Here is a 13,862-nt window from a genome sequence, read left to right as displayed (position 1 = left end):
GACTTTTTCAATGAGAAAAAAAAGTACTTAGGAGCCGAGATACAGAATTTTTAAGTTTTAAGTTACAAGGAAGTGTCTGGGAGTCTAAATCTTCGGAAAATCATATCTCCTTGGTCTTTGGGTTTTAAAATAAAAAAACAAAAAAAAAAAAAAAAACTTTTATTTTGAAAAAATGTTTTTTTTTGAAAGAACGCAGATCTCCGTCCTTGGTAGCGTGCGGATCTGCGTCCATGGCAGCCAATGTGTTAAGTAGCTTTGATCACTGTTATCAGATATATTTAAACGCAATCAGTATCTCTTTTAGTTAGGTAAATTACTCTCAGACCGTCGGTACACATCACACGGCACACACGCACTGCGTTATGTTTACATTATTAGGATATGAGCAGACAAACATTTCGTTGGCTCTAAATCTTCCCTTTGAAGTCCGCAAAAAAAGGCACTGCTTTTGGACCCCATCTCCCAGACAGTGTAGTTTCCATCCCATACCCCGAGGAGACGGCCCGTTGCACTATCCAATAACAAATCACTTCCGGCGAGTTGATAAGAAACTTGGTGACACTTCATGTACAGTTGTACACTCACTGATTCTTGTTCCAAGTGGCTTGGGAAGCCTTCTCTCTACACTCTCAGCTCCTACAAAAGCAAGTTACCGTTTGAATTGGGACGCGGCCGATTTCCAGGTCACGCTGGACAGCGGAGTGAGTGAGTGAATGAGCAGAAATTAAGGTATTGGAATTTGGCTCTGGAAATCTCACCCTTAAACTAAAGCCTGTTGACAGGCACTGGCTTTCATAGTGATGCTTAGAAGAAGAATCTTGGGACACTGTCACTCAAGAGTACTGCAATGACAACAGCCAAATTAGCTGGGTGTAGTACAGTATGTTACAGATACAGTACAATGTTTTCATGGCAATGCAACTTCTGTGTGTTCAGAGTATTTCTCTCTGTGTGTCATGGGTTCCCTGGGTTCAGGCCCTCGTCTCAATCTTTTTTTTCCTTTTGTTTAATACATAAAAAAAACTCCCTAATATTTAAATCACACTCCTGTCTGTTGGGTTGATATTTTTTTCATAAATGGCTAAAACCCAGGGGGCATCGCCATGCTGGCTTGCGGTGGACATGCTGGTCAAAACTTCATTTTTGCCACAGACATGCAAAATGAGTGGACATTATTACCAGAAACACAAAGAGCTAGCCCTGAATGACCATAACAGGTCTGTAACTCTGAGAGTGTACAAATGAGGTTCCATGTTTACACTCTCACAGTTAAGGGAGTCCTTGCAAATAAAACATTTGTGAACCACTAGTACTTTTTGTTGTCGTTTTAGAACCACTGTCCTAGTGGACTCGAGAATGTGCCATAGTGTCGTAGTAAATCAGTGTCATACATATTCTGAAGAAAACCTGGAGACTGACATTCAGTAATTGGGTCTTATGATCAAAATAAGAACATTATAATGGTGTGTAAAACATAAAATCTGCCATGGACGAGACCAAGTATTTGCCACGGACACATTTGTCCGTGTACGGACATATTGATGACCCCTGCTAAAAGCCATATGAAAGACACATAGATCTCAAGTGGTGGCACCTGTTTTTCCAGATAATTCCGTGACAGGTGTGTAGGTTTCTACTCCCCTCCTCAGCAAGCGGACGGTCGCTGGTAGCAGAGGAACTTGATGATGAGCTTTGGTATGGCGAGCTGACCTATGACCTCCCGGGCTCTGGTACCCAGCATGCTCCTCACAGCCACTCTGCTTAGTTGCTGCAGACTCAGTGGGGTGCCTGAAGCACATAAAAACAACGCTTGTTGGACGAAGTAGTGTATAGATTTATTGTCTAAAAGCACTCTTAGCCAACATTGCGTGCAAGTGTTGTTTCCAGAATGTTGTTGGCATCAGGGACCTGTATATAGTAAATGCCGTGGCTCTTTTGACCCTGCAGTTCTGCTCGTCACTTTCCCAGTGGTGTAAAGTAACTAAGTACATTTACTCAAGTACTGTACTTAAGTACACTTTTGAGGAATTTTGTGTTTCCAATTTTCAATACTTTTACTTCAACTCCACTACATCTGAGAATATTTTACTTTTTACTCCAATACAATTATTTGACAACTTCAGTTACTATTTTGTAGATTTTGATTATTATTACAAAACATACATTAACCACTTCAGCCCTATATACATCTTATTTGAAAATAGCCAATCTACAAGCTCACAATGCGTCGCAGCTTTAGATCTGCTATTTTTAAAAGATTTTTATACATTTGAAAACTTGAAATGGGACAGTCTGCATAATGACTACTTGTACTTTAAGTACATTTTGATGCCAATACTTGAATTCCGGAGTTGTACTTGTAACAGTAGTATTTCTATATTGCCATATTGATACTTAGTAAAAAAAAAAAAAGTTGAGTACCTTTTCCAATTTCCACCACTGCACATTCCACAAATAGTTCTGTGTCAGTGGAATTTAGGTATGGGAATCATCATCTCCTCATGGTCATATGCATCACAGTGGCTAACCTAAACATGACACCACTCATTTACAGTACCATATACATCACAGGAAACAACTGCTCTTGGGACTTCTCAGAACTGAAAAACTATCCTAGGGCACCATCTGCTGGCGAGTCTAAAAATAACACTGCACTGCATTTTCACAAACATAAGAAACGGGTGAGTGTACAGTAAATACTAATACTCACTCTCGTAAAACTGTAGGCAGGCTCTAGAGGAAGAACTTGGCATGGTGTAGTCGATGGGTTTCTTGTCACGGTAGTCTCGGGCGAACACGTTTGCCCCGAACTCCACCAGCATCTCGATCAGGTCGTCACGCATGGCCTTGGCAGCGTGGTGCAGTGGCGTCTCGTGTAGCCTGGCAGCGTTCACCTTAGCTCCTACAGCAATCCCAAGAAAAACTGCAGGCATATTTCTGCAGCTCCTAATCCGAGAGCCCACATGTATACACCTCATACCAAAGGGACAGCTGAGGGAGCAGTTGCTCGGATTGCGGCCCAGTCACTTTACAACCGGATAGGAATTCAAAAAGATGTTGTCCAACAACCACGGTGACTCCCTAAATTCACCTACTGCTTTTACCCTAATCTCTCAAGACAGATTCTACTAACGGCGGAATAGGCTATATATGCACAGCAGCCATATTGGAAGGAAATTGGGCCTCTTCCTTACTACCTTCACAGGTGTTACCAATGATACTAAGGCTCTGTTCCATTTCGTGTTGCACAATGGTTCTCAAACGTTTTAATTTCAAGGACCCCCATAACTCTGAGAGTGTACGAATGGAACCAAATGGACCCGTAAGGGGCCATTTGGAACCCCCTCAGGGATAGAGACCCACTGGTGTTTCCAGTGAGCCAACATGCACAACATCGCACCAGAATGGAACAGAGCCTTAATTAGTATTATTGGTAACACCTGCTAAGGAAGTAAGAAGAGGCCCAATTTCTTTCCAATATGGCTGCTGTGCATAGTGTAAATTTGCAAAAACAAAGGTAGGAAAAAAAGTGTTTTCCCATTTTTGTTTTTTTACCGAATGGGTTCCCAGATTGCTTTTACCCAATTTACAAATCAGGTAGATAACCTTTAGGTTAGAATAGCAGGCTATCGTATCAATCGCCTTATAGTCAACATGATAAGACACTCAAACTTCACCGTCATTTGACTGGTGGTGACGATCACAGAACCTGTTTGACACTCATGCAAGCTCACCTGCATCAAGCAGCACTTTCACACAGTCTGCGTGTACATTGGAACATGCCACGTGCAGCGGGGTCCCATAGTACATGTCATATGCCTCCAGACTGGCGCCCATGGCGATCAGTAGTTTCACACATTCGGCACTCCCTGAGAAAGGACAATAGCATGTTGTTCCTATAATTTATAAAAGACAATAATTTATTAACCCATTAAGACCGGGAGCGCATCTGTGTGTCATTTGTAGATTTCTCTGTCTATTTTTGTGCAAATCTTTGAATATAGATATTTTTTAAAGCGACATTTTTTAACTCAAATCTTTGCTTCTGGGGATTCTACAAATGTCTTCTAAATCATAACGTTAACTTATCTTGCTGTAATATCAGTGGTTCTCAAACTTCTTTCATGTCAAGGACCCCCAAAATGATATGTATTTGTCCGCAGACCCCCCCCCCCCCCCCCATCTCAAGATATTTTGTTTCAGGGACCCCCAGAAGCAAAGATTTGAGTAAAAAATGTATATATACTGTATATTCAAAGATTTTAGTTAAAAATGTATATATATTGAAAGACTTGCACAAAGTATTATTACATCTCAGAGGCAAATATTGTACTTTTTGCTTCACTACAATTATTTGAAACCTTTAGTTACTAGTTACTTATTATTACAAAACATACATGAACCACTTCAGCTCTATATACATTTTGGCCATTTGAAAATAGCCGATCTCCTTCTATTTTAGAAGCTCTGCTATTTTTATACATTTGAAAATGTGTAAAAGCATAATAAGTACGTTTACTTTTGGTACATTAAAGGTGTAGTGAAATGAAAAATATGTTTTTCACACTTTTAGAGCATATCCGTGGTCATCATATGGGCATACCTAACAATAGATGCCAAAAAAAATGAAAAAAACAAATTTTTGTGTATTTTTACATCTAAAGTCCCTAAAAAGCCAATCTTAATTACTTCCTGTAAACGAAAACGTGCTGCGTGATGACATAATACAGCCTTCACGAATATAAATGAATCTTGATTACATGCACCTGTTTGATTCCCATAGCTGCACGTTCTTCAAACACAGCTGATTTTAATTACAGAGATACTCCGTTTTGAATCTCATTGAAGATGAGTGTATTACTAATTTTAAACTTCATCTGCACACTAAAATATGTATCTGAAAACATTATAGGTTACAAATAAGCCAGGTAGTAGCAAACGTGCTTCACTGGCCGTCTCTCTCTCACTTGTAAACAAACACTAGCCGTGTGCCAGCACGGCTGAAGTGATTGAGATCCAACGTCCCATAGCCTGAAGGGATGGGACCTTCTGATTGGTTTAGAGTCGTTGAGCCGACGTTTCGGGCTGAACCTTCAAAATAAAGTAACCGAAAATGTCACTTCAGTGCGTCTTTAAGTACATTTTGATGCCAATACTTTTGTACTTTTACTCAAGTAAATTTTTTATTCCGGACTTTTACGTGTAACAGGGTATTTCTACATTGCAGTACTTTTACTTAAGTAAAAAATGTGAGTACTTTTCTACACCACTGCCAGTCGGTAGTAATCTGCAGTGGTCTGTTTTGGTGGAGAGTTACCTTTACACTAGCCTCGGAAACCCACAGGCACAATAGATATGATAATAATTCATACCTCCCATACAGGCTTCATGGAGAGGTGAGGCCGTGCGGGAGGTGAGGGCGGGATTGGCCTTGGCTCCGTTGGCAAGCAGCAACCGTACACATTCGGCGCTCCCCGCCGAACAGGCATCACACAGAGGCGTGCTCCCGTCCACGTTCCTAGCGTCCACCTTAAATGCAGAAAGAATTCTTATTATCGTTGCTGTCGGGTGGAAACCTTGTATGTCCAAAAAACGCTACTTTTTTGCAAAAACATAAAAAAAAATGTATTGTTTTACTGTATGGTGTATGATATGAAATGTAAAGCTTATCATAATCACAGTAATTATTAATCATGTCTTCCATCATATTCAAGGTATTTTGGAGAGAAATGAAACAGACTCCAGTCACTTTCAGTTAAAAGCACTGCAGAGGGGAGGTGTTGTGTGTCAGCTGATGCTCGTTGACGCTCGTTGACGTTGACGACATGCATCAAAGCAATTATGCCTCTGCACTCTCAAATAGACCTACATCTAATCTAAGATTGTTTACATGGTATTATACTGTATCTGGTATTCTAGATTTTGTTTGAGCTGTTGGAAATAACTAGGCTGCACTTGGTTGGTAAAGTCCAGATGCCAAAAATATGAGGTTTGTGGAATTTATAGTTATGCAGTGTTATATTATATTATATTTCTTATATTAGTGTCTATGTGTCCTCTGAAACAATGGGTTTATAGTGAGAACTTCTCCATTAAGCTTGCACAAATGTATTTATTTGTGTGTACAAAGCACTTTGTAATTGATTTTTAAAGTGCTTTATAATTGTTATTTTAAACTAAAGATGATGGCCAATGTTGATGATACATGAGAAAAGAACATTAATAATGTATCATATCGATATCATATGCCCAACATCATGTATGTATCGTGAAATTAATGTATCTTGACACCCCTAACCCTCCCCATCAAATACAACATGACATTTAAAACTGATAATATGTCTGATGTTTTGCTTTCCACATTGATTAGAACATTACTGTAGTCAGTCTTGCTAAATGCACAGTGTAGTGTCTGTAGTGGTAGCAGAATGGACAGTGTTCTCAACTTACATGTGGGAAACCCATTGAATCCTGGTCAGATTGAAGAAAGTTGAGTATTTGGTAGTCAGTAGTTTACAACCTTTGTCACTGCCCTTTTAATAATTAACTACAGTGACTACACTGTTGCCTACATCATGGGTTTTCAACTGGTGGTCCGTGAATGCATGTGGTCCCTGACCATGCATTTAGTAATGTAGGAAAGTGAAGATTTGTATTATATTGTATTTTATCGACCACTAGTTGAGAAACAGTATGATGTATGATGACGCATCAATGTTGTCAGTTACTTGGAAGTCAGATGTCAAGAACTTCCACAGAAATGGGAGTTAGAATTTCAAGGGAAACTGTACCGGTTTACCTGGTTGAGTCATCATTAGTAGGAAATGTGCCCATATCTATCGCATGTGCTTGCTCATACATATGTTGCAATGAATCAGTTAACATGAGTTTAATATGGAAGGTTAAGAGAACAGAATAAGGGCAACCATGGGAAAGGAATGGATCAGTGGTTCTCAATCTTTTCTGAGCTCTGGACCACTAGCATATCTCAGTTAAATAATGACTGTTAAGGGCTTGATTTAATTCACCTCGAATTAACAAATTAAATTAAGGCCTTAACAGTCATTGTTTAATGTCAAGCTTTTTCCCCCACACCACGCCCATATCCCCCCTCCCAACACAAGGTCCACAGGTTGATTCTCAGTCAGGGTGGTGGTCCCTGGTTCATAATCAGTTGAAAACCCATGGCCTACATGTAACAAATTAGGCTATCAATTATGGCCTGATGATTCTGGTTTTACTTGTGGAGCTAGGCTGGCATCTGCACAACTGTCCATATAGATCCAAATTAATCACATGCACAGAATTACTTCAAATGATTATGAATATCCAGTTATAAATTGGTCATTGTAACCTACATATGTAATTCTATGAGCAACAAAAACACACTTAAAAGAGGACATCTCTGTGTTGGAAATTGGGATAATGCATCTCTCCAATATGCCTAACGCATGTCCATCGTTAAGACGCTGAAGATTGATTCTAAATAGACCAAGGTGTTACTGGATTTGAATCCTTTGTATCCTTTGAAATAGAGAGGGGTCATTGACCACTGTTCTGCTGTACAACAAAGGTATTAAAAAAACAGACTATTTTATCAATTCAAAATTGCATGACCCTCCCTTGGATTCAAAGTAAAATTAGCTGACCCTCCCTGGTACTAAAGTTAGAAAGGCATGACCCTCCCCTATTTTTCTCCAGGGACCCCCTTCTGTACATTTCGACTGGTCCCTTATGGCTCACACACCTGTGCACCGGCGTCCAGGAGCAGTCTCACACACTGGGTCTGCCCGCGGATGCAGGCCTCGTGCAGCGGGGTGATGGAGTCCACGGCCACGATGTTGACCGAGGCTCCGCCCTGGATGAGGAGCTCCAGGCGGGACGCCTCTCCCTGGGAGGCGGCCTTGTGCACCTCCGTCCTCTCCGACCAGCTGCCTGGAAGGGAAGGAGAACAGCCCGGGTGACAATGAGTGTGTTTTACACTATTTTAAGAGCTTGTAATTATCACATACACAGTGGTGGAAGAAGTACGGTAGCCTACTCACACTTAGGTAAAAGTATCAATCCCACATTCTAGAAATACTCTTGTTACATGTAAAAGTAAGATATTAATAGGACAGTAGGCTGACAGGAAACGGGGAGAGAGAGATTGGGAGTGAGTGACATGCATAGAGTTAAAAATAAGGGTGACATGCAGCAAAGGCCGTCGGGAACGACTATGCACAGCAGCCATATTGGATAGATACTTCGTAGATTTAGCAGCCATATTGGATAGATATTGGGCCTCTTCCTTACTTCCTTCACAGGTGTTAGTATGATACTAATTAAGGCTCTGTTCCATTCTGGTCAAACAGAGTCAGGGTGCTGATATTGTGCATGTTGGCCGTGGGTATATAGCCTGGTAAACCCTCCCTCCGGAAATCTCATTTCCATTTGATTTCAGAAAGGAGACTGGTCTGAAACGCCTTTCTCCAATAATCGCTCTGCTCGCCGAGCCGACGAGCCTATCAGCGTCGTCGCTCATTGTTCTGTGATTGACAGCGACAGTTGGCCAATCAGGTGGCGAGTTCGAGTGAGCCCGAATGAACCCGAGTGCAGCCTGAGAGCCGCCGAAAAAAGACGAACGGCAGCCATTGTTGTTTGTGCGAGTGCCTTCACTTCTTACTTTCAGTTTTATAACGCTTTCAAACTTCTTTTTTGAGGCACGGAATTTACTTATAAGATATCGTTTGGATAGAATTTAGTTGTTTAACTTCATATATGTGGTCAATTAATCATGACAGAGCCTATTTAAAAATACAAATTTAGAGAACCGGCAGGGGCGGGGAGTGACACGCATGTATCCCAATAAGGCAACCTATTTTCGGCATGGCCGTCCCAAAAGTCCCGTTGCGTCACATAGTCTGGAGCTCGTCAAAATGAACTGCTCATTGGCTGAAGGGGACAACGGTATTACTCCCGCCCAACTCCAGCCCACAGCGATTATTGCAGAAAGGCGTTTCAGACCAGACTCCTTTCTGAAATCGAATTGAAATGAGATTTCCGGAGGCTAGTGGGTATACGCTCTCGCGTTTTCAATGGATTAAACAGTTTTTGAAGGTATACGGTAGCGACGAAAAAAAATCTCAAGGTATACGCCGTACACAGCATCTGACGGTAGAACACACCACTGGTTGGCTCACTGGAAACATTCTGCTGTCCTTGAGGGGGTTCTAAATGGCCCCTTGCGGGTGTGTAACTCTGAGAGTGTACAAATGGAACCAAATGGACCCGTGGTTCCATTTGTACACTCTCAGAGTTATAAGGGTTCTTGAAATTTAAAGGTCTGAGAACCACTGTGCTACACTAAATGGAACAGAGCCTTAATTAGTAACATTGGTAGCACCTGTGAACGAAGTAAGGAAGAGGCCCAATTTCTTTCCAATATGGCTGCTGTGCAAAGAGCCTATTGGGACTCAAACCCGCGACACGCTGTCAGGCTACACTGAGCCTAGGTGCCTGGACCGCTATGCCAGCGGTCCAGGCCAATCAAAATGTACTTAAGTACCAAAAGTACTAAAAGAGGTCATTATGCAGAAATGTCCCCATTCCAAGTTTTTTAAATGTATAAAAAATATTTTGAAAATAGCAGATCTACAAGCTCACAATACGTTGCGATACAGCCAAAGTATACATAGATCCTTTAAATCTACGAAGTATAGTAACTAGTTTACAAATAATTGCAGTGGAGTAAAAGTACAATATTTGCCTCTGAGATGTAGTGGAGTAGAAGTGAAAGTATTAAGAATTGGAAATACTCCAGTAAAGTAAAGACACCTCAAATGTGTACTTAAGTAGCCTACAATACTTGAGTACATGTACTTAGTTACTTTCCCCCACTGCACATCCATAGAATGCAAAGAGACAGTAGTGCCTCAGGCACTAAACAATGAACCTGTAGCATGTGTCTAACATGCCATCTAAATTAGGGTGAGGCAGTAGCACTGCAAGATATCATATACCCTGCCCTTTAAAGTCAACTTTCACCTAGCCACGGAGCACACGACTGTCATCTTTCACGACCATCATGTATGAACTTCAACCTGGTGTTTGTACTTTCTCAAATTCTCCCTGTTTGACCCGTGCGTCTACATGAACGTTCAGATTCCAAATGTAAGGGCAAACCTCATGACCACGGATGTTACCATTATGGGCCCTCATAACTACCCGTAGCTTCCGTATTGTTCAATAAAAATCATTTTAATCCGATTAGTGGCCATTTTCCCATAGTTATAATGTATCAGAGTGCAGTACACCTCCCAACCAATAGGGTCGCGTAGTTGAAAGCCTACGGAGGAAATTCGGAGAAAATGGCCACCAATCGAATTAAAAATGCTTTTTATTGAACAATACGGAAGATACGGGTAGTTCTGAGGGTCCGTATATAATTGTAATATATCCGTGGACATGGGGTCAGCACTTTATATTCGAAATATGAACGTTTATGTGATGTACGGACTAAAAAGGGAGAAAGTGCAAACAATATGTTGAAGTTCATCCATGACACGGTCGTGACAGACGACCGTCGTGTGATCCATAGAAGCACTGCTAGATATCATAGCCTTTAAAGTGAACTTTCACCAAACATATGCTGACAAGCCACCTTGAAAATACATAAAATAAAGTAATATATGCCTCCTCGGTTGTATACTTGCCGATATCCCCAAATATGTACGTTTCAATATCCATATTTGTTTTCCTTCACCAACCAACAGATCCTGAGGCTTAGTAAACAAACCAGGCGCTCAACACAATGTTTACATGCGGCAAGAGTCACGTGGGTGGACGTATAATAAAACGGAGGGACGACGTGCAGTGCATGTTGGGAGTTGTAGTGTAACTGGGTTTTTTTTTGTTTTGTTTTTTTCGTTTCACAAATCTTTATTTATAACAATCATGCAGTGGTGAAAAAAAATATTCACACTTTTTAGTAAACGTATCAAAATACTGCAATGTATAAATACTCTGTTACAAGTCAAAGTTAGGGATTCAAAATGTACTAATTGTACAAAAGTATCGGTATCAAAATGTACTTAAAGTACACTGATAGTGCAATCCAGTGCAATCCAGCTTTATCAGTCATTGCTCATTGCTGTTATAGGTCAGTGAAATGATTTTGGGGGTCCCCAGGTATAACTGCTCCTAAACTGTCTTTTTCTGAGGCGGAGTAGACCACGCTCCAACTGATGTTCACGAGGGCTTTTTATTTTCACCCAATGTAGACAACGTGAAAAACTGTAAATGAAATGACATAAAACAAATACAATTTTTTAACCACAATTAAGTATAAACATGAATGATGTCCTTGTTGACAGCCATGCTGTATTCTTTTTAAATGTCCATGAAATATCCACATTATCAAATTAAATGTCCATTTTTAGTTGCATAAACACACAACAAAACAACAATAACAATGACTGAACAGACCAACAAAATAAACAATGACATACCGTGTGCGCCTTCTGCCCAGATATGCTCAGGAGTATTAGTACTTTTTATCATTTTATATATTTAGTGTGGTTGCCCTAACAGGGCAACCAGACTATAGTACTCTATACACTTTATTTCCATCTTTATAGATAAACTTTATTTCAAACCGCTATTTCTCCCACAGTTTTTATCCCCTAATGTTGTGCCATATATCAAAATGACCGTCTAAATCGGGAATCGTGCGCGTGTATAGGGCTAAGAGATTGGTTGAATAGTTTAATTGATATTCATTTATTAGTGCCATTAAATGTCCCCATCCACTTTAATTGAAAAGTGAAAAAACTCAAATTCAAGTATTTTTTTCTCAGAAACCGTAAGAGCTACAGTTATCAGATTTGGAGGGATAATTCATAATATTGTCCGAAATTATTGAAAAAAATATCACACCTTTCGGCCTCATGGTGGCGCTATAACAGCCCCCTTTACGTTTTGGACTGTAACTCTTGAACCGTAGGTCCGAAAATCAAAATTTCTTTTCACCTGGATTCCTTGGGTCACTACGCATCTCCCCATATAGGCCACGCCCATTTGCGTCAGGATAGATTTTTTGATATTGATTTATTAGTGCATTAAATTTCCCCATCCACTTTAATGGGAATTGCAAAAACTCCCATTCAAGTATTTTTTTCTCGGAAACCGTAAAGGCTACAGTTACAAAACTTGGAGGGGAGGTTGATAGTTTTTTGCAAAATTATTAAAAAAATAATCACACCAGTCGGCCACATGGTGGCGCTATAACAGCCCCCTTTACCTTTTGGCCTATAACTCTTGAACCGTAGGTCGTAAAATCAAAATTTCTTTTTCCCTGGATTCCTTGGGTCACGACGCATCTTCCCATATAGGCTAAGCCCATTTGCGTCAGGATAAATTTTCCGCCATTTTGAATTTTCTTCAAAACACACTTTTTGCTCCTTTTCCTTCAATTTTTTTCCAAATCTCACACAAATCGGTACACGTGATCTATGGACCCATGCGATAAACCTATCCAAGCGGAATTTTGATAGTCCGTACCGTCCGTCCGTAAATGGCTTCCAAAGTTAGCGGGAGGGGCCCGTTTGACCAAAAATGCCATAAATCACAAACGAAACGTCCAATCGATCCCAGATTTGAATCACATGTCGAGGGTGGTATACTAAACCAATCCCCAAAAGCATTTCTACTTTGATCCATAGGGGGCGCCACGAATGCTCAAAATGTAACCGTTTGATGCAAAAACCTTATTTTGGGGGGATCGATCCTCTCAAAATGAAACGCAAGCCATCTCAGGAGTGACGACACAATGTAATTGGCGTAGCCTCCGACGTTATTCCTCCCGGCGTATTCCTCGAGTCCCGGCGCCCGCGACCGGCGTCGGCGCAACCACACTCTGCAATTTCCCCGGAATTGCGACGCGTCTAGTTTCTTCTTGACACAGACACAGACCTCCTCACAGCTCTGAAACCCTGTTTGTTCTGAATCTTCTGATTACCAGCACCCAAGCTCACACATGTGAACCCAATGCTGCGTGATTGGTGTCACGTGATATCTGCTACAGCAGGCCACAATGCAGAGAACAGTAGAAGGGCACTACATCACCATACTCCATACAATACAGCATATTACCCAAAATAAATAATATTCAATTCTCATATTTTCAGAAAAATAATAAAATCAATACCACAAAATTCAACCACTCTCTGGAACAGCTACACCAGGTGATTGTAGCTTAATGTGCAACATTAACATTGTTTTCTCACAGTATAAGTCTATACAGGGTATCAGCTAAAGTTACAATTTAATGACTTTTAAGACCCTTTTACGACCAAATTGTCAAATATTGTGTGTGAAAGAGTCAAACATTGTGACAGAAGTTCGGCTATTTTCACAATATTGTGGAACTGAGTCAAACTAGATGTAATGCCTACAATTCCAAGTGCTTGTCATGGTGGGGGGTCCCCAGTTCAAACGTGATTATTTTGGGGTTCACGGCCTGACCTTTCCACTGCTACCATCTGCTGTAACTGATGTGATGTACAGCTATATCACATAGACTGTATAAAGCTATATCACTGTCCAAACTAATCAGATAAACAATAATAATAAAATAAAATAATTACTACAAGAACAAAAACAAGGAAACTGACATTGCTCACAACCTGACACAAATGTTTATTGGTTTGAAAAGGTTGTATATTTTGAAAAACACTTCCCAACAGGAAAACAATATTATATTATACATCATTTATAAATATACAAAAAATATAAAATGATGAAAAATGTAATAAACAAAATCAATTATTGAGCAGTACATATGTATAAATATGTCATGCAAACAGGTTAAGTGGAAAACAAAT

The 13,862-nt window shown here is 40.4% G+C and overlaps 1 protein-coding gene across 1 annotated transcript; it reads right to left on the bottom strand.

The window, feature by feature from the left end:
• Nucleotides 1-1,251: 1,251 nt before the first annotated feature.
• Nucleotides 1,252-10,767, bottom strand: LOC311039515 (ankyrin repeat and SOCS box protein 13-like). The gene is made up of 6 exons (XM_084049445.1): nucleotides 10,691-10,767; nucleotides 7,748-7,931; nucleotides 5,373-5,529; nucleotides 3,735-3,869; nucleotides 2,711-2,902; nucleotides 1,252-1,788 (listed from the first exon to the last, which is right to left on the bottom strand). Exons 1-6 carry the CDS (start codon nucleotides 10,726-10,728, stop codon nucleotides 1,646-1,648), a joined length of 849 nt encoding a protein of 282 aa, XP_083905571.1. The 5' UTR covers nucleotides 10,729-10,767; the 3' UTR covers nucleotides 1,252-1,645.
• Nucleotides 10,768-13,862: the final 3,095 nt, after the last annotated feature.

Source organism: Gymnoscopelus microlampas, assembly GCF_963454915.1.
Source record: "Gymnoscopelus microlampas genome assembly, chromosome: 23".
Lineage (NCBI taxonomy): Eukaryota > Metazoa > Chordata > Actinopteri > Myctophiformes > Myctophidae > Gymnoscopelus > Gymnoscopelus microlampas.
Note: the sequence above shows the minus strand (reverse complement) of the source record. Positions and strands in the feature narration are given on the sequence as shown.

Coding starts and splice junctions, on each gene's coding strand:
- LOC311039515 (XM_084049445.1), bottom strand. CDS start 10,728: ATGGATATTGAAACGTACATATTTGGGGATATCGGCAA. Junction 2,903..3,734: donor GAAAGTGCTGCTTGATGCAG/GTGAGCTTGCAT, acceptor GGATTGCTGTAG/GAGCTAAGGTGAACGCTGCC. Junction 1,789..2,710: donor CTGCCTACAGTTTTACGAGA/GTGAGTATTAGT, acceptor TATGTGCTTCAG/GCACCCCACTGAGTCTGCAG.